The following is a 26,408-nucleotide window of genomic DNA, read 5'->3' on the forward strand; positions in this document are numbered from 1 at the left end:
ATTTTTGACAAAAGTGCCAAGGTAAATCAATAAAGGAATTTGTCTTTTCAACAAACTGTTTTGGAACAATTAAACATTTGAACATCCATATGCAAAAAAAAAAAAAAAAAGTAAACCTAAACCTCACACCTTGTACAAAAAGTAACTCAAAATAGGTATTAGCCCTAACTGTAAATTTTAAAACTATAAGGGGGGTGGGAGATGAGGGTAAGGAGGATCCAATATATGGTGAACTGACTCTGAGTGGTGAACACACATTGGGATTTACAAATTATGTAATACAGAATTGTACAGCTGAAATCTATGTAATTTTACTAACAATTGTCACCCCAATAAATTTTAAAAAAAAATTTCAATCTATAAAATTTTTTGAACAAAATGTAGGATAAATCTTCATGACTTGAGGGTAGCCAAAGAATTCTTAGACATGCCACCACAGGCATGGTATATTAAAGACATAATCGGTAAACTGAACTTCACCAAAACGAAAACTTTTGCTCTGCAAATATCACCATTAAGAAAATGAATATACAAGCCACAGATTAGAAAAAAATATTTGTGGTGACGTCATCAAAATGGGGGCGTGAAGTGAGCCTCTGTAAACCTCCCCTGGAACTTACAACTAATCGAACAACAATAACTCCACAAAGGACTCCCTGTACAGCAGACAGGCAAGACGAAGAGGCCCACTACTGAATTCACCTAAAGGTGGGTGAATGGCGCGAGCGGGGGAGGAGGGAAAGGAGAAGTGAGGAGACAGAGCGGCGCAGGTGCAGGTCGCCGACCTAGCTCAGTGCTCCGAGCTCGCTGCATGCTGGAAATACTGCAGCTACGGGAGAGGGAAGAACACAGACTGCTAGGGCTCGTTTATGGCCCACAGGGCTGAGGGGGCAGCATATAAGGCAGCTGAACCCAATGCTCACGGGAGAGACCTCCATCCAGAGAGAGGAGGGCTGAAAACGGTGGTTTGGGCCCTCACTGCCGAGCAGAGAACGGAAGCCTTGGGCACTGAGACTATCCGCCCCATCCCTACCATTGCAGAGCTCGCCCCATACCTACCTGCCCAGTGCTAGAGGCAGAGCAGTAGCAGTGTCAGTTCAAAGGAACAGAATGTTTGCTGTTCTGAGAACTGTGGACCGCAGACACAGATTCACAACCCAACTAGCTCCGGAAAAGGGGAGGGAGCTGTGGAAGCAGGACCAGCTGTGGTGGTGGTCGCCACCATTGCTCTGGGCCACCTCTCACAATTCACCCGGCCCCCGGCCCCACCTACCCGGGCAGATCCCTGCAGGAGTAAACAAAACTGCTGATACATATGGGCTATGAATCTGGTGCAGGAAAAGCTTTGGAACTTAAAAAGCTCTCCGCATCACCCCAGGGACGTGGTGCCCTATAACCCAAGCGAACTGTTAACAGAGGAGAAGCCCATTTCCCAAGGAATCCCCCCATTCTGTGAGAAGCTGGAATAGTGCAGAGAAAACACAACAATACCGTGTGAGAGAGAAAAAAAGGCTGCAGCCGGAGAGAAAATAAAATATTCTACCAACAAGTACTGGAAGACAAAAGAAAGACCTCTTCCTATCAACCTGTTGCAGAAGCAACTCCTGTAGATGTCTAGGAAGAGAAATAATAAATCAGTAATTGCCATGAATAACCAAGGCAACAAGACAGCTCAGAAAGAAAGTGAAAACTCTCCAGAAAAAGAACTTAAAGATATGGAAATATGTGACTTAAAGGACAGAGAATTCAAGATTGCAGTTCTGAAAAATCTCAATGAGATGCAAGAAAACACAGAAAGGCAGTTTAATGAACTCAGAAACACAATCAAAGAACAACATGAGCATTTTAGGAAGAGACTGAAATTTTAAAAAAGAACCAAATAGAATTTCTGGAGATTAAAAACTCAATAGAACAAATTAAGAATAAAATAGCTAGCTTAGGGGTAGAGTTGACCAGATGGAGGAAAGAATCAGTGACATCGAAGATAGAAACCTGGAAATTACACAGATGGAAAAAGAAAGAGACTTGAGACTTAAAAGAAATGAAACAACTCTACAAGAACTTTCTGACTCCCATCAGAAAGAGCAATATAAGAAGAATGGGCATACCAGAAGGAGAAGAAAGAGAGAAGGGAACAGAGAATATATTCAAACAAATTGTTGATGAAAACTTCCCAAACAGGTGGACAGAACTGGATCCTCTAATCCAGAAGCAAATAGAACACCTAATTACCTCAATCCCAACAGGCCTTCTCCAAGGCACATTGTATTGAAGATGTCTAAAATCAACAACAAAGAAAGAATCCTCAGGGCAGCCAGGGAAAAGAAGACGGTAACCTACAAAGGAAAGCCCATTAGATTATCATCAGATTTTTCAGCAGAAACCCTACAAGCCAGGAGGGAGTGGAACCAAATATTCAAACTATTGAAAGAGAGAAATTATGAGCCAAGAATAATATATCCAGCAAAGATATCCTTTAGATATGAAGGAGGAATAAAGACTTTTCCAGACATCCAGAAGCTGAGGGAATTTTCTAATACACGACCTGCACTACAAGAAATACTAAAGGAGGCTATTCGACCACCAGCAACAGGGACAATCTGAGGCAACCGAAACATAAAAAGGGAGAGAGTAAAGACCTGAACTGAAATATGTGAATGGAGAAAGTAAGCGTGCTGAAGAAAATGGAATACTGTAAATATCAAACTTTCTTTTACATAAACTTAAGGGTAAACACTCAAAAAAAAAAAATCCAGAACTGAAATAAATACTGTAATAAAGGAAGAAACAGAGGGAAACATCATGGAATACCACCACACAAAAATAATAGACAACAACAAAAAGGCAAAGAAACAATGGAGACACAGCCTTACCAGAAAACTAAAGATAGAATGACAGGAAATCTTCACATATCAATAATCACCCTAAATGTAAATGGACTGAACTCACCAATAAAAAGGCACAGAGTAGCAGATTGGATCAAAATACTAAACCCAAGCAAGACACATCTCAGCTACAAGGACACACATAGACTCAAAGTGAAAGGGTGGAAATTGACACTCCAAGCAAATGGTACCCAGAGAAAATCAGGTGTAGCCATAATGATATCAGATGAAACAGACTTCAGGGTGAAAAAGATAACAAGATGGACATTTCATAATGGTAAAGGGGATATATAACAAGAAGACATAACAGTCATCAATATTTATGCCCCCAATCAGGGAGCACCGAAATATGCCAAACAACTACTAACAGAACGAAAGTGAGAAATTGACCAAAACACGATTATACTTGGGGATTAAATACATCATTGACAGCTATGGATAGATCATCCAAACAGAAAATAAATAACGAAATCGCAGCCCTAAATGACACATTAGATGAAATGAACATAATTGACATATATACAGTACTTCATCCTAAAACATCAGATTATACATTGTTTTCTAGGGTACATGGAACATTCTCTAGGATAGACCATATATTGGGAAATAAAATCAGCCTCAGCAAATTTAAGAAGATTGAAATCATACCAAGCATATTCTCTGATCACAAGGCTTTGAAATTGGATATCAACTTCAAAAAGAAAGCAGGAAAAAACACAAATACATGGAGATTAAACAACATACTTTTAAATAACTACAGGGTCAAAGAAGAAATTAGAGGAAAGATCAAAAGATACATAGAAACAAATGACAATGAAAATACATCCTACCAAAATTTTGGGGATGCAGCGAAAGCAGTTTTAAGAGGGAAATTCATATCATTACAGGCCTATCTCAAGAAACAAGAAAAATCCCATCACTAATCATCAGAGAAATGCAAATAAAAACCGCCATGAAATATCACCTCACCCCAGTCAGAATGGCTATCATCAACAAGACAAATAGTAACAAGTGTTGGAGTGGCTGTGGAGAAAAAGGAACCCTCATACACTGTTGGTGGGAATGCAGACTGGTGCAGCCGTTATGGAAGGCAGTGTGGAGGTTCCTCAAAAAATTACGAATAGAATTACCATATGACCCAGCAATCCCTCTCCTGGGTATCTACCCCCAAAATTTGAAAACATTTATACATAAAGACACGTGTGCTCCAATGTTCATTTCAGCTTTGTTTATGGTGGCCAAGACATGGAAACAACCAAAATGTCCTTCGATAGATAAATGGATAAAGAAGTTGTGGTATATATACACAATGGAATACTATTCAGCGTTAAGGAAAGATGATATAGGAACATTTGTGACAACATGGATGGATCTTGAGAGTATGATGCTAAGCGAAATAAGTCAGACAGAAAAAGCAGAGAACCATATGATTTCACTGATATGTGCTATATAAACCAACAACAACAAGAGAACAAGACAAACAAATGAGAAACAAAAACTCATAGACACAGACAATAGTTTAGTGGTTACCAGAGGGTAAGCCGGGTGGGGGTGGGAGATAAGGGTAAGGGGGATGAAATATATGTTGATGGAAGGAGAACTGACTCTGGGTGGTGAACACACAATGGGATTTATAGATGATGTAATACAGAGTTGTACACCTGAAATCTATGTAATTTTACTAACAACTGTCACCCCAATAAATTTAATTTAAAAAAAATATTTGCAACACATACCCTGTTTCCCCGAAAATAAGACCTAGCCAGACAATCAGCTCTAATGCATCTTTTGGAGCAAAAATTAATATAAGACCCAGTAGTATTGTATCATATTTATTATATTATTTATATTATGTATTGATTATATATTACATATATTATTTATATTATGTTATATTACACACTCGGTCTTATATATAGGTCTTACATTAATTTTTGCTCCAAAAGACACATTAGAGCTGATTGTTTGGCTAGGTCTTATTTTCGGGGAAACACAGTATATCATTTGAGTACAAGACAAATGACTTGTACTCAAAATATATAAGGACCTCTTACAACTTTATTGTAAGAAAAAAACATTAAAAATTGAGTAAATTATTTGAATAAAAGAAAGAATATGTATGACCAATTAACACATGAAAAGATGCTCAACCTCACACTCTCAAACAGTCAACAAAACACTTGCCTGCAGAATATATAAACACCAGTAATCAATTACAACCTAATTTTAAAATGCACAAGAGTTCAACACGTATACAGACTGTAAACAAGTATATGAAAAGATGTTCAACATTATTAGTATTATAAATTCAAATTAAAACCATGATGAGATACCACTAGACACCAACATGAATGGCGGAGGTGAACAACATTTAAATCACTAAGTGCTGATGAGAATGCAGAGCAACTGAAACCCTTAGACATTGCTGATTAAAAATGCAAAATAGTACAACCACCCTGGAATACAGTTTGGCAGTTTCCTATAAAGATAAGTGCCCACTCATCATATTTTACATCAATCCCTCATCTAATTATTTACTGAGAGAAATGCAAACTTATGTTCACAGCAAACCCTGTACCTGAATGTTTATAGCAGCTCTATCCATAATCAACAAATGTCCTCAACAAGTAAAAGAATAGACAGTGGCATATCAATATAATGGAATACTACTCAGCAATAAAGAGGAATGAAATGTTGAGCTTGCTAAAACTTGAACAAATCTCAAATTCATTATGCTGAGGGAAGAGAATCAGTCTGAAAGGTGCATGCTATATGATTCATTCATATAACATTTTCAAAAAGATAAACCTGTAAACATTTACCGTGTTTTCCCGAAAATAAGACCAGGTCTTATATTAATTTTTGCTCCATTAGGGTTTATTTTCAGGGGATGTCTTATTTTTTTCATGTGCAACAATCTACATGTATTCACATACAGTTATGTCATCTTCTGGAACATCGTCATAACGTACTAAATGCATCTGTCTGTCTGACAATCTTAACGGGCTTATTTTCGGGGAAACAGAGTAGTGACAAAAAGTTATATGGTTGGCAGGTGCTAGAAATGGGCAGAGAGTGTAAATTCAAAAGAATAATGCAAGGGATTTTGGGGAGGGGTGATGAAACTGTTTTGTATCTTGATTGTGGTGGTAGTTACATGAATCTATACACGTGTTAAAATTCATAGACTTGTCCACCCAAAAAAGTCAATTTTAATTGTATGCTAACTTTAAAATTAAACATAACAAATATAATTAGAAAATCCCTTTACGTTTGAAAACTAAGAAATAGTATAAATAACTCATAAGTTAAAGGAAATGTTGCAATGGAAATTAGAAAATATTTCAAACAAAATTATAATGAAAATTTTCTATATCAAACTTACATGATGTAGTTAAAACTATGATTGGAGGAAAATTCATAACCTTAGATAAATATATTAGGAAAGAAGAAAAACTCAAAACAAATGAGCTAAACATCCTCCTCAAGAAGGTAGAAAATGAATTAGTACATTAAACCTACAGAAATTAAAAGGAGAAAAATAAAAATTAGAAGAATAGTGAGAATGAAAACAGACACACAATACAAAGAATCAAAAAAGCCAAAGTTTGGTTGGTTGTAAAAGAATTGATAAATTCCCAACCAGGTTGATTAAGAAAAAAAATAACACAAATCATTGATATTAGGATGGGAAAAGGATTATTACTATATAATTATTAATATATAAAAAAATGTTTATAGGATATTATTGACATAAAAAATTATGTCGAAAACTGGAGTATCAGAGAAAATAAACAAATTCCTAGGGAAATTAAAAAATACAACTTACCAAAACCGACACAAAAAGAAGTAGAAATCTGACTGGTCCTGTAACTATTAGAGAAATTAAATCTACAAAATAATCTTTAAATTAAGTGGCTTTCACTTGCGAATTGTACCAAATGTTCAAGGAAGAAATGACACTAAAATTACACAGATTATTCTACAATAGAGAGAAAAAGAATATGTTCTTTGACTCTTAAACTGCTAAATGGATCATAATTTGTGATACATCCATAAAATAGAATACTACTTAACAACATAAATGAACAAATTGATACATGAACAGCCTGAATTTATCTCAAAAGCATTATGCTAAGTGAAAGCGGCCGGATACAATCAGCTGCATACTGTATGATTCCATTTGTGTGACAATGAGAAAAGGTAAAACTTTTCAGTTTGACAATGGCTGGCAGTGGGGGAAAAAGACTGCACATGAAGTATAAAGAAACTTTTTAGGTGATGGTAATACTTTCTATCTTGATTGTGAAGAGAATTACATGGCTATAGTTTGTCGAAACACACAGAATTATATAACTAAGAGTTAATTTTACCACATATAAATTATATCTCAATAAATCCTACCTAAGACAAACCTAATAGAGAAGAAAAGTGTATGAGAAATTATAAAAACAGTAGTCATGGTAAATATTGTAAGCAGACATTGCTTTGTATAGCTTCAGCGTGCTATACTGATATAGCACACATTTTGTGCTATAATATCAGTATAGTTCCTCTAGGTTTAGCTTAAGCAATGACAATTTTTCAAATTAACTTTGCAGCTGCAAATTTACTGGATTTACTAACAATACTGATTGATGGATGAAATTTAAAGATGTTTATTTAAAGAGTAAATAATCTAACAGTTACTTATAATTGGAGCAAAAAAAATTACTCTTCTTTTTCTAGACACCTCTTCTTCTATCCTTATCATTTTTCTTCAGTGGACTTAATTTCTAAGTAGTCACAATATATGTTTCACCTCTGGCTTATTCCAAATACTCATTACTTTTTAAAATTTGATATCAACTACTTTTCTAATGTCAAATGCCTTCCTTTATCCTTATTTCTCAAGAAAAAGAACCTAAGACTTCAACATCTACTTCCACGTGGCCTGTCACAGGCTGGCATATCCACAGGGGCCACAGGCTGCCATTTCAAAACCTCCTCTGGGAGTCAGAAAGAATTAAAACGGCAGCACGCATTGTTGTACTTCCCTAACTGCACCTGCTGTGTTAGTGGTCATCACACACGGAACAATATTTACAAAGTGCTTTGTGTTTATACCCACAAGGTCCAACCTCTAACAGATTCATCCCAATCTCCCTATAGTTACATGCAATCTCAGGACCCAAGGACCATATCCTTAGCACTAAATGAAAAGCATTAACCTCAATGACACCATCTGGAGTTTTTCTTTTTTTATATACCTTCAATGCCTTGATATTCCAACACTTACATGAATGGAATGTATTACAACTTACTCTACTTTAGTAGAGAAGTGTACCCCATAACGTCTATCTATCCAAAGAGACATATGTTATTCCTATCATCTAGCTATCCACTCTCCATTTACTAGGATATTAAGAACATTTATACCAGCCACTTTAAAACTCTCCTATAATATCACATTAGGATGTCAAAATAGATCCCTACCTAGATATCTATTTCCCAGTCTTTGCTGTTTAATCAAAGAAGTTAAACTTCTCTATTTGTACTGACCAAGATTTGTCTAAAATGTCAACCATTATATTATGGTTTATTCCAATCTGTTCTATTTTGGAGAAGCAACTCCAATGATTACTAGACTGGGAAGGAAGCCTGTGAGAAATGAAACTAGATTTTTAAAAAAATACTGAACAGATTGCTTCTATGTGGATTAGCATCATTTATATCTGGGATACTCAAGGTGCTTTATAATGAGGCAAAAATTAGAACTATAATGAGTAATTATAAGCAACGGCTTAGCTTTTAGGGAAACTGCTTGTTGATTTAGGAAGAAAAGACTTGGCTGGCACCCCAAGTTTATTCCCTCTATATTCCTCTAATAATAGTGCAGAATTTTTAGCTAATTAAACCATGCATAACCCAACTGAAGGCAAACACCAAGGCCTTCAATAAAAGATCCCTACGGAATAGCATTTTTAAGTCTAGTAGCATGCTCTGTAACGATGTACCAAATCAACAGAGTAGGTGATACCATTTAAGATCCTGAAATAAATTAGACTAGGCATGAAGAGTCATCAATGAGGACTGGAATTTTAATCAGTATTTAAAATATAAATCCTAGACATGCAGTTTTTTAAACACCTGATGCTGAATGATATTAATTGTAGCATGATTGATAACTTTCAAAGTATGGAAAACAGACAGTGGAAGTTACATAGACTTTTCAAAAATGCAGTCTGGAGACTTTGATGGACATGGTGTATACGTTTATATGTGTGCACATGCACACGTAAACCAGGCATGGGATAGTAGGAAAAAGCTGATTATTTTCCTAATATCAAAAATTCAATTTTATCATTTTTAAATGCTTAAAAGCTGGATTTTACTACCTAGAAACAACTTCTAAAACATTTATTTACTTATTCATTCATTCATTCTATAAATATTTAAGTAGTTGTAAGGATCCAAGTAAATACAACATTGAGTAAAACAGATAAGGTGAATATAATCTGGAAACTATACAATTCTGTAGTTACAAAATTACAAAGCTGTCTATTCAGATTAGGTACAGACACCAGGAGCACGAACAGCAGGACACACTAGAGTGGGGCAGGGAATACTTCATGAAGGAAGTGACATCCAAAGTGAGCACAAAAAGGTAAGTGGAACTGGCAGGAGAGGTGGAAAAGAAAGAGGATTTTGGGCTGAGGGAAACACCTTTAAAAAGACAGAAACGTAAGAAAAAAAGAATGATAGTTGAGAAACTGGTAGTCACAAGAATCCATCATTAAATCTGTGTTACTAATAAAAAATAATCACCACCTACTGAGATCCTGCCACACAGCACTAACCTTCTTACACACACTGCTTCTAGCATTTACAGCTTTTCAATAATCATTATCCCCATTTTACAATAGAAGAAATTGAAGGGTCAAAGAGAATAACCTACTCCGTCAGGAAAAAAATTTAAATGATTGAGATGACCAGAAAAGACTACTGGGTGTGTCCTGTCTAAGGTGTTTCCCAAGTTATCTCAACATTTCTGCCTTTGCTTGCCTGAGATATTTTTAAATTCCACAAATTATAGATAATTGATAGCAGTGCAAATGATTGCTTTTTATAGATAAGCAAATGAGTTTTGTCCAATAGAGTTGCAACTGATTTCCCTCCCCCATGTGGAAAAAGGCAGTTTTGAATCTATTCAGCAATTTTGTGTTCCGAATTTCCAGGGGCCTATGTATGTAATCTACACTTGGATTCTCCTTTGAGCTATTTGTAACATCTTGCTGGTTCCCTCATTAATTAATTAATTAATTAGCTAAATAACACCTTTGGTGTGTGTTTGTGAGTCATGATTATACCTTTTTAAAAAATTATCCCTTAACAGCTCCAAAGCACAATGAGTCAGAATTTGAGGGTTCTTGTGGATTCTATATGGTTCCTAAGACGAAGTTCCTCCTGTTATCTACAACCTTTTATATTTCAATGTTAATGCCAATGTCATTTTTGTAATGCCTCTTGAAAAGGGTCTCACCAAATTTTTTATACTCCATATGATAAAACTTACTAAAAAGTCCAGCATGAGACTACTTTCACTCTTATAACCATATATATACTTTCACTCTTATAACCAACATCTTATAACCATAATGTCTCAGCCTCCTATGGAATGAAAAAGGGAAATAAAGGTAACTTCTCTCATTCCAAGGCTTTTCATAGCCAGGCAACCACAAAAAGAAAGAATGAACCTATAATTCATGCCATTTAGTGCTCTAGGTGCCATTCAAATCAAATCGCATCGGGCAAACACTGGGATAATTAAAAGTACTGATACAATGAATAAGAGAAAGGTGGTGACCTGGGGGAGAACTTATCAAACCCTAGTCTCCTGTTTTTGCTGATTATTCTTTTCGTTATGTTAGATTCCCTTTCTTAACCTCACCTTTTTGAAAAAATTAGATTGTTTTTGTTGAACAAAATATTACCTAGTGACAAATAATCAAACCTATATAATGGAATTTGGGTGGTAAATTTCATTGCAATATAAAACACCCAACAATATGATGGGCCACTGTTACGGTATTCATTCAATCCACAAGGAAATTGTAAAAACTTTAATTTAAAAAGGAAGAAAAATCCAGTGCATACACTTATATAAAAATGTATTTGTTTATTTACCTGCTTAACAAAATTGTCAGTACAAAGCTTCTTTTGCATGTTACAATGACATGTGTTAAAGGTATACTTGTTTCGAACCAAACATTTACCCTTCGCTACTGGTGAAAGGCAACAAGACCTCTTTACAAAGTCTCGTCTTTTTCAATAAATTTTGCATGAAAACATGTTATCCTGGCACAAAGTTGCCTGCTGTCACATTCGAAGTGTGATAAATGTTTAATGAAAACAACACCACACAGCTTGGTGTCAGACAACAGCTATCACACAGCCCTGCTTTGATCCAAACAGACACTTAAAAGGAGTTCTAAGCAGGCTCTGCACCACAGAACTCTATAACCTATATGCAAATAGGGCTAAATTAGCATAAATGACTTCCTGCTGCATAAAGAAATAAGAGGTAAGGAAAAATATGACAGGCTCTAATAGTACGTAACTGCTGTCAAAACTTGGAGCCCAGCATTCCCCAATCACTTCCAACATCTTCTGCCAAGCACTAGGTAGGAAAAACCTCATCAACAGGAATTTATTACATGAAACTTTACAATTGAAGACACTGGAACAGTGCCAAGGTCAAAGCCATAACTAACATATCTATAAAATATGATTGCTACATGGTACTGGACTTCTCATACACACTGTTCCTAATACTTACAGCTTTTTAAATATTGTTATCCCCATTTAACAGAAGAAAAAATTAAGAATCAGGATAACTTGTCCTGTAAGGCAGATAATTGTGAATGAGTTAAAAATGAGCAAAAATTGTAATTTTTGCAATGTAACTTTCCCAGAATCTAAACACCTTAGCACATTAAAAAAAAAATACGCTATTCAGAACTACATGTTCAAAAGTGGCAATTCCTATGAACAAAAGCACATGTTGCCTCTGTTGATATGCTTTCTGCATTTTTAGTCTAGAAAAACATGCATAAAATAGTGGTGATATAACTAATATAACTTCTAATTACATTGCATATTCAACTTTTTAATAAAAGATTTTCTAAATAGGTAACTGCAGGCTGTGGGCTATATTTGAAGCCCAATTTCACTGCTATCCCAGTGGCTTCTATACATATTCTCAGAAAGATTTAAAGATTTAGTGGGAGTCACAATTCAGTATAAGAAATTCTATTTAAATATACTCCCTACCCAATACCCACCAAAATGAACTACTTCAGTTGTCAGGATATGTATATATATATATATATATATGTACGTCCAGAGAGAAATTCTTACCTCTCTCTAAAACTACAAAGCTTCAGAAAGTTTTGTAAAGTACGAAAAGTATAAACTCAACTGTTTGAGCAAAGTATTCCAGAAGTTTTGATGGTACATTTCTGAGAACAGTATCTATCTACTGAAAAGCTAGTAAGGGAATAATAAAAGTGAAAAACTTACATAGTAGCAAGTCATAAAGGAGAAAACGCTTAGGAATACTAAACTAGGTTCCTCAGGAATCCTAAAGTTACTCAAATTAAGAAAACATTTTACAAGGCAATCACTACTTTAAATCAAATTTTCCTGGCTGGTGATTCAAATCATGATTGAAAATAGATTTAAAACAAATCCGTCCAAATTCTACTCTCAAGGATGGTTCTATGATTTAAAATAAATAGTAGAATGTTACTGGTGGTATGGACATATTTATTCACAACTAATTATTCAAAGAAGTCTCTAAAAGACATTTTGTAATAGTCGACTATACGGAGTTTGATTAAAATGTTGCTAAAGAAGGCCCAATAATATAATAATCCACAGAAGACACAGATGAGGTGTACAATGTTCACAATCATCAATTATGTTGCAATAATGAGATGCCATGACCAGTTTCACATTCCTGATTTTTGACTCAATAAAAATTTGCTTAAAATAGTATTAAGTGTCCAATTTCAACTTAATAACTGTTATTAATAAAATTTGTTTTCACATTGCAAAGACATGTCACATTGCAAAGACATGTCCCCGTAAAAGAAATCCAATTACAATGATAAATATCTAAATTTTTAAAATTTAGAGTGAAAACTAATAAAAACAAGAAACATCTGTATCAATGTTTTAAAAATAAAATATTCTTAAAAATAAAATTTTATCAGTGTTAAACATTAAAAATTAAAGTCATTAAACCTTCTTGATAAAAATCTAAGAAAAGACTTGGATGGTGCCTTTCTTATATTAACCATTCACATAGCATTGTCAGAAAAATCACCTTTTAGTCCCTACAAACTCCTGTTACTCTTCCAGTTTATATTAGTCCTCCCTTATTCGGCAAATTAATAAAATGAATAGATCAATTGATGACATTATAAGGCAAATTCTAATTACAATCATTCAATGTTCCAGGAATATTCAGAACTGTACTTAATTTGCTCCCATTTTTAAAAGATTTTTCAGAATTATTTAATTTCCAATCTTTTTTTCTCAAAATTCTAATTAAAAAAAGCTCTTCCTTATTATCAGGCTCATTAATTTCTGCTTGGACATGCCTTTCTCTGTTTTTATGTTTCCCAATTAATAAAACATGCCTTTATCATTATTGTACTTCCTCTCCTTTTGTACTTTATAAATGTATGCTTCATGTTCTATCAATATTTATATAATACTGGTATTTTCAAATTGGTTTGATAAAAACACAGATTGCTATGCATAAAGAAGCAGAGGCATATATATAGGTTATCTCTAATGTGAGGAAGCATTGCAGTTAGTTAGCCCAAGCAAAAATATTTATCATTGGGTTGAACAATTATTATGAAGTAATGCCTAAGTCTTAATTAAACTGTGAATTTTGTGAGTCTTTTTACTTTCTCTCTACCCACGTGTTCCCTTTTTTTTTTTTTTTGAAACCATCTGGAATGAGACAGCCAATGAAACCATCGTAGAAATAAATTTAACTAAGGCCTAGAAATTTTTTGTGAGTTTATTAAATAAAATTAAATATAATTCTAAATAAACAAATGAAATGCTGATGTGAGAAAGGAAGAAAGGAAGGAAGAGGGAGACAAGAAGGAATCTTTTATTAATGATAGATTTCTGGCCTGATCAGAGAAAAATAGTGAAACTTCTTTCAGTGTTTTTTTTTTTTTGCTATTTTCTACGAAAGTTTAAGCATAGTGTATCACTTGATCTCAAGCACTCTTATTTCATCAATAATTATGGATCACTACAGAAGTGAGGATAGAGTGTACTGTTCAGTAGTCAAGGTGCTGTGGTCAATGAATTTGAATTCAAAGACTGTCATTTACAAGCTCTATGATCACAAGCCTTCATCTATAGAAACAGGATTAACAAAAGCAACTATTTCAAGTGAGATAATGCACATCAATTGCTTAGCAAAATTTCTGATACTTAGAACGTGTATATAAAATGCTTATTATTATGTCCACTATAAGTAAAGCATTTTGTTCATACTTCATGTAGAACCAATCATATCATTACTTGAAACTTCATTGGCTGCTCACTGACTTTAGAATTAACTCCAAACTCCTTGACATAACTTTTAAGGTATTCCAATAATCATCTCTCATTATTATTCATTCCTCTTCTACTCTAAACCAAGCCCCATTAGACCTCAGTTCCTCAAGTATGCCATACCCACCTCCTGTGCCTCCAAGTATTTCCATATGAAGTTCATGCTGCATACACCATTCTTTCACATCTTGTCCTTCCTTCTATGTAAAAACATCTCTTCTGAGAGCCCCTCCCTGACCTGATGACTAGTGTGTATCAACCAACTTAAGGTTCATGGAACTGTCTTTCAGCCAGGATGTGTCAAGACTGAAGATGAATGCTAACATGCTGAGATTAGCCTGTTGGAAGGAAAGAAAGGGCCCAGGTCCGCTTAGCTGCAAACTGTTATATTAGCAATAAATGTACTTATGGCTTAGGCCAGATGTTGACAAACTATATATATATAACCCTTGAGCCAAATCTAGCCAATTGCCTATTTTTGTAAATATATTGTTCCTTTTTTACTGGCACACAGCCATGCTATTCATTAAGCATTATCTATGGCTGCTTTTGTGCTAAAAGGGCAGAGTTCAGCAGTTGCAACAGACATAGGTCCAGAAAGCCTAAATTATTTACTATCTAGCCCTTTCTTGATATAAAAAACTTTGCTGCCCCTGGTTTAAACTACTATTAGTTAGGTTTTGTTACTTATGGCTAAAGCATCCTAACTCATACGATGTTTCCATACCTTCTTATTGAAACATTCATCTGATTTCACTGTAATTACTTACATATCTTCCCTTCTATTTATGTTTATGTTTGCCACCTGCATGAAATCCCCAGGTAGGACTAGCCTGCCATTATGTCCCTAATTACCTAAAATCACAGTTGAAAAACAGAAGGCATTTAAATACTGTTGACTGAACAAGTGAACGAATCAATGAGCCTATCTGATCAATAACCAGTAAGAATTTATTAACAACGAACATGTACATTAGGTACTCTGAGTGATACAAGAGTGTAACGACACAGTCTCTGTCCTGAATAGCTCAGGTTTAAGAAATAAACACATATGGTTTAAAAAAAGATAAATTAGTTTTGGAGCAAAGCAGGGTGCATCTGTACACATATACCGGGGGTGCCAAACAAAAGTATACACATGATTTATTCATCTTTTGTCATCATTATATATGGAGCATCACAATTTTAATACAGCTTTTTGCTTTCTTAAAATGTGTATACATTTTTCATTTCTTTTTGGCACCCTCTGTAAATACTACCATATTAAATGTATATACTGCCCCTCACAAAATCCTGACTTCAGGTCAAACCAAAAAGGTACAAATTTGCGTGTCCTTAGCACTAAACCAGGAGGAACCCTGACATAGCACCACCCAGTACTAAGGTCCACTAAAACCGTGCAGATGGCTCGATCAGGCTACTCACCGCTTTTTGACATCAGCACGCAGGGCCCTTCAACTGACCCTTCTTGTTTTGACCTTGTTCACTGCCTTTACTGACCTTGTTCACTGCCTTACATCTCAATGCTGAGATGTAAGAAATAGTGACAAACACAACAGTATTGTCTTGTGAACCTGTCATCCAGAAATTAGTCGCTTGAACATAATCAACTCTTGGGTGATGGGACAGGTCTAACCTGTAAAGCTGGCCCAGACCTTCAAGATTAATGTCACCATCTGAGAACCTTTCCTGAAACCACATGACCTCCATTTTTAAATTCATATTCTCATTTCTCTTACCTTTAAAATCCCCAAAAGAATGCCTAATCTATTATCAATTTTACATCAACTGTACAAGTATTACTCTAAAAAATTAACAGTTGGTGAGGTGGAAAGCAAAAATTTAATGATCAGTAAAAATCATAGTCATATTTCTCATAGCCATGCAATATCTAAAGTATAAACCGAAAGAAGGAAAAAAAGGAACAAAGAATCAAGGCAGTTCTTTGACATAATTTATTCATTCTTTTAGTCCATATATTTCAGTCTCAGAAACCTACCCTGTGTCCTCTCTTCAACTCTATCATCTTCCCAACTTTCTCCCTTCATCAGTAGGTATCCTCCATACCTTCTCTGATCCTCATTCCATTCTACCAGCTCTGGCTAACTCAGCCTCCTTAGTATCCTTATAGCCGGACAGCCAACCCTATCTCCTCTCCTATAACATTCAACAACCCTTAAAACAACAAAAGGGCAGAACTCAGAATTTTGAAGGATCAAAACTGTTCAATTTGTGTTAATGGTTGTGGGGAAATAAGGAGAAAGAAAACTACATAATAATGTTATCCTCTTGCAAAATCCACCACAAATTTATCACTTCAAAGAAGATTTAAAAACCAACAATCTAGGCAGGTTTATATAATATCACTGTAAATCTAGATATAAAAAATAAACACTCAGACAATTGGGAAAAAGGATTAGAAAAGAGTTCCATATCATTTAATAAACTTAATTCTTCAGAGAATCAAGATCTCAAGGAACTATATCCAATATCCTGGTAAACTCCTCAATTTAACACTGAAGCTGATTGACACATTAAAGATAAACACTTTTGATTGAAGTATTAAAGTGAATATATATAAGGTGTTGAAAGATTGACAAAAGGGGATAAGTTCCAAGATATGCCACTTCATAGAGTAAAAGACCCCAATGTCAGTTTTGAGTAAAACAAACCAGAAGCTGTAATTTAAGCTACTAACCAACATTTTGTTTCATTTTAACATCTCCTAATTTAATAAACAGTTGTGAATAGATTTCACCCTCCAAATGGACATAGCTAGAATTTTATCAGTAAAATCAATTCCAGAAAAAATAAATTCTGGGTCTCGTATACATATACACTCACTCCAACACACACATACACCTTAATATTGACCAAAGCCCCATTCTATATTAAAAGAGGCCTAACCAATAGAAAATCATAGGATAAAAATTTGAGGTAACTATTTTGATTTGTCCTTTCTTCTTATTCTACTGTATCCTCCTCTTTTTCCCATCAAAGAAAAACCTCACAGAATGAAAATTTAATTTGAATATTGCCATGGAATGTTGAGTCATGAGTCACCACTGCTTAAGATTGCTTCAACTTACCCACGTTTGATGCTGTGTAATTCCTTGTCCTTGCCTTTGTCCTTCTCCTTTTCTCTTTTCTCCTTATCTCTGCCTTTACGTCGTTCTCTATCTCGAGATCGACTGCGGGTTCTTCTGTGACTGGACCTTTCACTGCTTCGACTATGGGAACGTGGACGAGGTCTTGACCTGGACCTATAGTAAGTAGACTTTATTAAATACATTTAGCATATATTTTGTACTATAAAATAAAAATATCCTTTAAAAGTAACTGAAAGGATTTATTAGTTATGGATTCAGTAATTAAATAACTGTGTGAAGCAAGCATCTAAATATGGTTCTTTATGAATAAGTACTCTCAGTTAAAACGATATATAAAAGATATATATGTTGTCAAGTTTACAGGAAATTAAGGTTTAATAAAAAAGTGTTTTCAAGTGCAAGTCTTAAAGGTTCAAATCAAGTCTTGATTATTCAAGTCTCCTCAGATAATGTTAATATAACAAATCTAAACGTATCTGCTCTAATATCCATGGATTGGGTCCTTCCTATCCCTACAAGCTCTGCTTCTGTATATATAGTCAACCTTATTTCTAATTGTTACAATAAAACTATTTCTCTACTCTAATCCAGCTACTTTTTCTATTAAACAAATGACAGCATTAAGTAGGATACACTACATGCTTCTAAAAATTAAAATTGTCAAATCCTGTCTTACAGTATTGACAAGAAAGCCTCTACCAGAGTGATGACCCTACAGACAACTATAAAAAACAAATATCTGAAAGCACTGGATAGTAACCAAAAGAGGGCACATTCTGTAGGGGGCCAATAGTTGGAAAAAGTAAATAGCAGTGAGAAAGTTTCCCATATGATCAGCTCCTTTTCTGAGGAAAAGCCCAAGTTCATGCCATGCAGGACAGCTATAACTTCAACAGAAAACTTCAGGATCTTTGGTACGAAAAATCAGAAGACTCCTGATTTAATAAACACCGCAAAAGGAAAAGCAATAGGTAATCTTGGAAAAGACTCAGACGAGGGAGCTAAAAATTCTATATGCAAACTCTGTTCAAATCTCTGGCTGACCCCTACATTATGCATATAAAGGACAGACTCCAAATAACTAAGGATAAAAAAATCCAATTGATTATTTCAACTGCCCCCACAGAGATAGGATTTTTACAATTTTAATTCAACTAAGTTAATTTCCTGATTTAATAAACAAGTAAAAAAAAAAATCAACATGCTTCCGAGGAATATAACAGAATCCAGAGTATTCAAAACACAACATTTACCATGTCCAGGATAAAATCCCAAATTACTAGATATACAATGAACATAAAAAATGTGATCCATTCTCAATAGTCACTGGAGACTAACCCAAAGATGAGCCAGATGTTGGAATTAGCAAGGAAGGATTTTAAAGTAGTAAGTATAACTATGCTTGTAATAAATATAAAGCCAAAAAATCTTAGTACAAAAAAAAACAACAACACTGGAAAATGAAAAAAACTGAAGTTCTATAACTCAAAACATAATATCTGAAATTAAAAATATGTTGAATGAGATTAAAAGCAGATTGGTAAGAACAGAATCTGTACTTGAAAATAAATTAATTGAAACGATACAATCTGAAGAAATAAGAGGGAAACGCCTGCTAATAAGAAAACAGATCTTGTGGGATCTGGGTGACACTATTCAAATGTCTATCATGTTTAGTTAAACCCAGAAGTAGAGAAAATAGTGAGACAGAAAACAAAATTTTTAACTAATGGCCAAAATTTCCCCCAAATTTAGTGAAATATAAATTTATAGATCCTAGAAGTTCAGTGAACTCCAACATAAATATGAAGGCCATGACAAATACCACCATAGTCAAACTGATGAAACTAAAAATAAAGAGAAATCTTGAAAGTATTCAGAAAAGGAAAAAAAACATTACATGTTGGAGGGCAATGATATGCATTACTGCTAACTTTTCATCAGAAAACAATGGAGAAGAAAAATCTTAACATGGTGAAAGAAAAAATAACACAAAATTTAATAGTCAGCAAAAATATACCTCAAAAATAAAGATAAAGACATTTTTGAGATAAAAGTAAAACCTAATCATCAACAGTACATCTGAATTACAATAAATACTAAAGTTTTTCAGGCTGAAGAGACTAATAACAGATGGAAACTAGAGTCTGGAAGAAGGAATGAAGGCCGCTAGAAAAAGTAAATATATGTATAAACGTAAAAAATATTTCTCTTAAATTATATAAAAAAATGTATATGTGCTTAAAGCAAAACTTATAATGTTTTACTGAAAGGTTTATAAAGAAGGTAGATATAATAATGTATGGGGAACAGAATAATGTATAGGGAAGGTAATGTATCTATACAGTTATAAGGTTTGTACATTTCATGTGAATGGTAAAAAGTAAATCTCAATGCATTGAAATGCTAAGGGCACACACGAAACCCTTAGAGCAACAACTTAAAGAGAAAAAAAAGGAAAGAAGTATAGCTAAAAACGCAAAAGATGCACTAAAATGACATTCTTAAAAATATTCATTAATCCAAAAGGAAGCTGGAACGGAAATACAAAACACACACACACACACACAAAAAAAACAGAGGGACAAACATAAAACAAATAAATTACATGGAAATTAAATTAGAATTCAATAACAATAAAACATTTCGAAAAAATACCAAATATATAAAAATTGAATACACTTCTAAATAATTCATGGGTCAAGTCAGAAATAACAAGAAAAACTAAAAAATATTTTTAACTCAATGACAATGAAAATACAACACAGGAGAATTTGTGGGATGCAGCTATGTTTAGCAGGGAAATTTATAGCTTTAACTGTTTATATTAGAAAGGAAGAAAGGTCTAAAATCAATTACCTAAGGTTCCACGTTATGAAGCTAGAAAAAGAAGAGCAAAGTGAACCCAAAGTAGGTGTAAGGAAGGAAATATTAAAGAGCAAAAATCAATGGAATAGAAAGCAATAAAGAAAATTAACAAACTCAAAATCTGTTACTCTGAGAATATCAACATATTTAGTAAATCCCTAGCTAGACTGATCAAACATAAAAGAAAACAGCATGCTCAAATTACCAAAAAGCAAGAATGTGGATGACAGCAAGATAGCATGAACTAGTCCTGGCTACTTAGGATACATGTGGGTCTTCAAGAGAATTACATAGGTTTCAGTGGTAATGTCTGTCCTTTTTCATCCCTAACTGGTTCACTCAGCAAATAATGAGCATTATTGCATCAGAAGATCACAAAATTTTGTTTAGTATGTAATTTTGAGAAGTTACAATATTTATTGTTACATGTGTCAACATGTGCTTATTATTGTCTTAATTTACAAAAATTAAATTTCTAGGGGCAGCCAAATGGCTCGGTTGGTTAGAGCCCGAGCTCTCAACAAGGTTGCCAGTTCAATTCCCACATGGGATGGTGGGCTGCGCCCCTTGCAACTAAAGACTGAAACCCGCGACTGGACTTAGAGCTGAGCTGCGCCCTCCACAACTAGAATGAAAGACAACGATTTGACTTGTAGCTGTTGGGCCCTGGAGAAACACACTGTTCCCCAATATTCCCCAATAAAAGTAAATTAATTAAATTTCTATAATTTTTTCTTTAAGTTTGACTACTCCCTCTCTTAATTTTGACATATGACTTCTTTCCACATAAACTTTTAACAAACAAACAAACAAAAAACCTCATAGATACAAACAACAGAATAGTGGTTGCCAGAGGTGAAAGGAGTGGGGGAGGACGAAGAGAGTAAATGGGGTCAAATATATATGGTGATGGAAGGAGACTAGACTTCAGGTACTGAGCAAAAAACAAAGTACACAAATGTTGTGTTATCAAGCTGTACCCTAAAATTTATATAATGTTAGTAACAAAATTTTTAATTTATCATGACAATTTATTGCCCCCACAGATGTTACCTTATTTATTTCTAATTAAATCTTATATTATATTTGGATATATAAAGAATTTGAAAGTTTATTCTAAAATCTTTGAACAATAGCCAGTCAGAATTTCAAGTTTTCTGATTAAAACAGAGTAATAATACTAAAAATGAAGTGGGGTCTTTTTTCTGATAAACTCACCCAGTATATATACAAGGTCTGACAATTAAGCTCAAGAACTTGTTGCAATCATGTTGCTAACCTTTTTTGATATCAAAGGGATTATTCATTTCGAATTTGTACCAACTGGACAGTTAACCAAGTGTAGGGGAGATGTTGAGGAAAATTTGCCTTGTTGGCTGATGTGAGCTTTTGTTACTTTGTTTCCCCACGTGAGAGACTGCATGTGAGGTTCCATCATGTGAGAAACTGCACGTGAGGATTTGGTTAGCTGTTAGTTGGCTTTCTGCTCCCTCGCATGAGAGACTGCACGAGAGGTGATGGTTATCTTTTGTCTGTTAGTTTTTGTTCCTTTGTTTCCCTACATGAGAGACTGCATGTGGGGTTCCCTCAAATGAGAGACTGCATGTGGGGTTCCCTCCCGTGAGAGACTGCACGTGAGGTATTGGTTAGCTTAGGGTTAAGAGAATTTCTCCCTCGTCTAGTTCCCAGCAGGAGAGATACAGGAAGATGTTGCTTTCTGTCTGTTTTGCCCACATGAGCAGATGAGGTGGAGAAGTAACTAAGTTATATCAGAATGACGTGACAGGCAAGTTGCCAGGCTTTGGCAGGCCTTGGGCCGATGGTCCCAGGCGAGAACAGCAGGTGTTGTTTGTCCAAATGAACTGGCCCTTCAGCCAAACAAGCAATATTCTTATCACAGAATGAGCAATATTCTTATCCGGAACCTCCTGGAACTGGCCATTTGTGGAGGGGGAGGCAGGAACAAGAAGCTTGGTTCTAAGGTACATCTGAGAAAATATATCAGACAGACCTCAGTTGGCAGTATAATTTCATCATTTCGTCTTTTGTCATTAGTAATTCTTCATCGTTCTAACATTTTGCAATCTTCCAGCAAAACCCAGCTTACAACACCAGGAGACGCCCTGACTTCCAGCCGTGGACCTGGTGAGGTCTCGCTGGCTCCCAACCTCTCCAGTGTTGTTCCCCACGGTTATCCTTTTTGAGAACTGGTTAGCATTTTGAAAACTTGTATTGCAGCTTGCAGCATCGGGAGATGCCCTAACTTCCAACAACAAAAACAACAACAGCAACACCACCAACATTCTGGGGAACTAGCAAGCAGCAGTGGGAGACGCCTGAGTTTCTCTTAGCTGCAGACCTGGGAAGGTTTTGATTCCTGACTGTTCCAGTGTTGTTTTTCCTACGATTTGGTGAGCTTCTTTGGCATATTTTATTTATTTATTTATTTAGATTTTATTGGGGAAGGGGAACAGGACTTTATTGGGGAACAGTGTGTACTTCCAGGATTTTTTCCAAGTCAAGTTGCTGTCCTTTCAATCGTAGTTATGGAGGGAGCACTTTAGCTCCAGGTCCAGTTGCCGTTGTTAGTTGCAGGGGGCACAGGCCATCATCCCTTGAGGGAATCAAACCAGCAACCTTGTGGTTGAGAGGACGAGCTCCAACCAACTGAGCCATCCGGGAGCTCAGCGGCAGCTCAGCTGAAGGTGCCGTGTTCAATCTCAGTTGCAGGGGGTGGAGCCCACCATCCCTTGCAGGAGTCGAGGAATCGAACCGGCAACCTTTTGCTGTTTTTTGTAGTGGTTGAGAGCCCACTGGCCCATGTGGGAATCAAACCGGCAGCCTTGGGTGTTAGGAGCACAGAGTTCCAACCGCCTGAGCCACCAGGCCGGCCCCCTTCTTTAGCATAGTTTAGTCTTAACCACCTTTACTTTCTGTCATTAGCATATTCTATTAATTGCTTTTGTTTTTTTCTATTGCATATTGCTAAATAAATGGATTAGACATTGCTAAATAAATTCATTAGTCCCACTCTAGCATGTGCTCCTCCTCGCTCTTTTTCCGCTCATCATTACACCAAGTTTACTATTTGGAAGTGCTAAAAAGGCTGCGTGAGAGTTAGACTACCTGAAATTTTCACCAACAATTCATGGCTCTTGCGTCACAATGCACCAGCTCACACGGTACTGTCTGTGAAGGAGTTTTTAGCCAGTACATAAATAACTGCATTGGAACACCCTCCCTACTCACATGATCTGGCTCCCAATGACTTCTTTCTTTACCCGAAGATAAAGGAAATACTGAAAAGAAGACATTTTGATGACATTCAGGACATCAAGGGTAAAATGACGACGGCTCTGATGAAAAAGAGTTCCAAACTGCTTTGAAGGGTGAACGAGGCACTGGCGTCAGTGCATAGCTTCCCATGGGGAGTACTTCGAAGGTGACCGTAGTGATATTCAGCAGTGAGGTATGTAGCACTTTTTCTAGGATGAGTTCCCAAACTTAATTGTTCGACCTCATAAACTATGTGTGTATATACATACAATATATTGTCTTAATTTGGTTCTAAATTGTTTTGGGCCAAAATATAATTCTGGCAAATCATTTTCACTTACCATATTTTGCCGTATATAATGTGTTCCCATGTATAATGTGCAACCACGTTTTTGGCCCAAACATTCAGGGAAAATATCTTTCTTTTCAATTTTTTAATTCAAATTTTTATTTGTTTACATTTAGTTACTAGTTTTTTGTATTATAAAGGAATTTTAGCATTTATTTTTTAACATTATGGTACAAGAAATTTTATGTAACAAATAATTACAAAACACAAGAACAGATAAAAGGTATAAGAAATGTTATGTACCGGTAACAAGTTTATGATATTTACACATCATAGAAGGCCAAGAACTCTTCATCATTTCAAGTTCGTCGAACGTTCAACAAAACTGATAATCAAATTCCAGGGTATTATTTTGCATACGGGTATCATTATTGATTTCCAGAGTTACACTTTTAACTCATAAGCATAAATAACATAATTAAAAACATGTATTTAGATACGGAATTAGTACTACCCAGGTATAATGTGCATTCTTAGTTTTCCCTCACAAATTTGGGCAAAAAAGTGCACATTATGTATGGCAAAATATGGTAACTAGTGAAAACGTACAGTAACAAAAGACAAGTAAATTAAAAGTTTAAACTCTAACAACAAAACTCTGAGAGCTTCTTTTTTTAAAATAAATCTTTAATGTAAGCTCATTTCTTAGTGGTTAGCCCCTTTTTGTTGAAAAATAAAGTTTTGGACAAAATATGTATAACCTTTTGTGGATTCCAGATGAGGTGGATTTTGGTGAAGTCATGTTTTTACTGTATCTTTAAAATGAAGCGTATCTACTACAAATATACCCAAAGTTATAGAATTATTAAGTTAAAAAAATAAAGAATTCTTCATATAATGGTGTCCTCAAATGAGTCATTCCCTCTCTGGGTGTAAGGATTAAATAATATTACCTGACTGAATTGTGAGACAGCAGACAAGTGATTTGGGAGGAGGCAGGCACTGAGAAAGAAGTAACTGAGGGATGTGCTAATCTGAATGAATGAGCAAAATCGGCATAAGAAGCATATGAAATATGTTGCCCTCATACCATAGCTAATCCATTAAAGAGCAGCATTCTGATTTTAACGGACCTTTAAAATCTTAAGGCTAGCATAAGGATTGCTCACGTTTTCAACAGGTTTGTCTTATAGAGGAAGGTAAATAATAATAATCTTGGCTAACAATCCATGTCTTCTCCGCAGGAAAACCCTCAGTAGCCAAATACATGACCTTCACTAGTTTGCTATTAATGGGGAATCATATCACCTAACATCCAACCTTTCAGAGGAAAAAAGGCATATTTTTGAGAGTCAAGTAGGGCACTATAAGAACAACAGGTCTAAATTAGTATTGTCCCAGAAAAACCGGACAGTATGATCACTCTAGCACCATCATAGCAAAGCTGGACACTGCAATTAGAGACCTTCTATGAATTATAATATTATCTCCCCATAGCACCAACTTTTCTAATCTTAGATCTTCCCAATTTACCCAATTGATGAAATAAACTCAATTATCTCCAAACTGATCTCATGGTTTTCCCTAACACAAAGATTCCACTGTAGAAAGCAAATGCCTGCCATTCTCCAAAAATGTCTTGCTCAATATTCATTATATGACTTCATACAAGCAACCCCTGCCATTCTCAAATATTCATCTATAAATATTGCTGGTGTGGCTCAATGAACTATGATACTAGCAACAGCAGATCCGTAAGTTGTCACCCTTGATGTCACATTTAAAGAAAGTAATGAGTTTTAAAATATCACTATGTTATATAAGCCATTGGAACTTCCCCCCAATGTCTTAATGTTCATTATTTTAATCCTGATATTGTAGGCCTCTTAATCTTGCTGATAAGATTACCAGAAGAAAAAGATGACTCTAGAAAGAATATACGGGGAAAAGATAGATAATGAAAATACAGACAAAACAACATTATTAAAGGTTATTATTAAGGACCACCAAATCACAGATTAAAATGAATTAAGCTGCTGACTTCTTAGTTGTCATGAGAATTACTTTATACAATTTTGAGGAAAACTCATATCCTAGACATATGAACAACACAATTTACTTTATTAAATAAGTAACTTTATTTATATATTTGAAAGATCTCCATCAAGAAGAAAGTAACAGATCAAAGACATTTCCCACTTCGACCAGACAATCAAAAAAAGTCAAAGAAACTACACTAAAATTTAAGATGCTAACTTGTCCCTCATTCCTTAAATAAATACTTTTCTGATAAATCGCTCCAGAAATCTCTGGAGAACCAAAGCCAATATGGAGATATATTATAAGCAAAGA

The 26,408-nt window shown here is 35.1% G+C and overlaps 1 protein-coding gene across 3 annotated transcripts in view; it reads right to left on the reverse strand.

Moving 5' to 3' along the window:
- The window catches only part of RSRC1 (arginine and serine rich coiled-coil 1), a 384,075-nt gene that overhangs the window by 279,717 nt on the left and 77,950 nt on the right, over positions 1-26,408 (reverse strand). For all 3 annotated transcript variants that reach the window (XM_081073945.1, XM_081073944.1, XM_081073946.1), the window contains exon 4: positions 17,603-17,776. In XM_081073945.1, coding sequence (XP_080930071.1) covers positions 17,603-17,776 — 174 coding nt within the window. The remainder of the gene's footprint in view (positions 1-17,602; positions 17,777-26,408) is intronic.

Source organism: Rhinolophus hipposideros, assembly GCF_964194185.1.
Source record: "Rhinolophus hipposideros genome assembly, chromosome: 2".
In the NCBI taxonomy this organism is placed as follows: Eukaryota; Metazoa; Chordata; class Mammalia; order Chiroptera; family Rhinolophidae; genus Rhinolophus; species Rhinolophus hipposideros.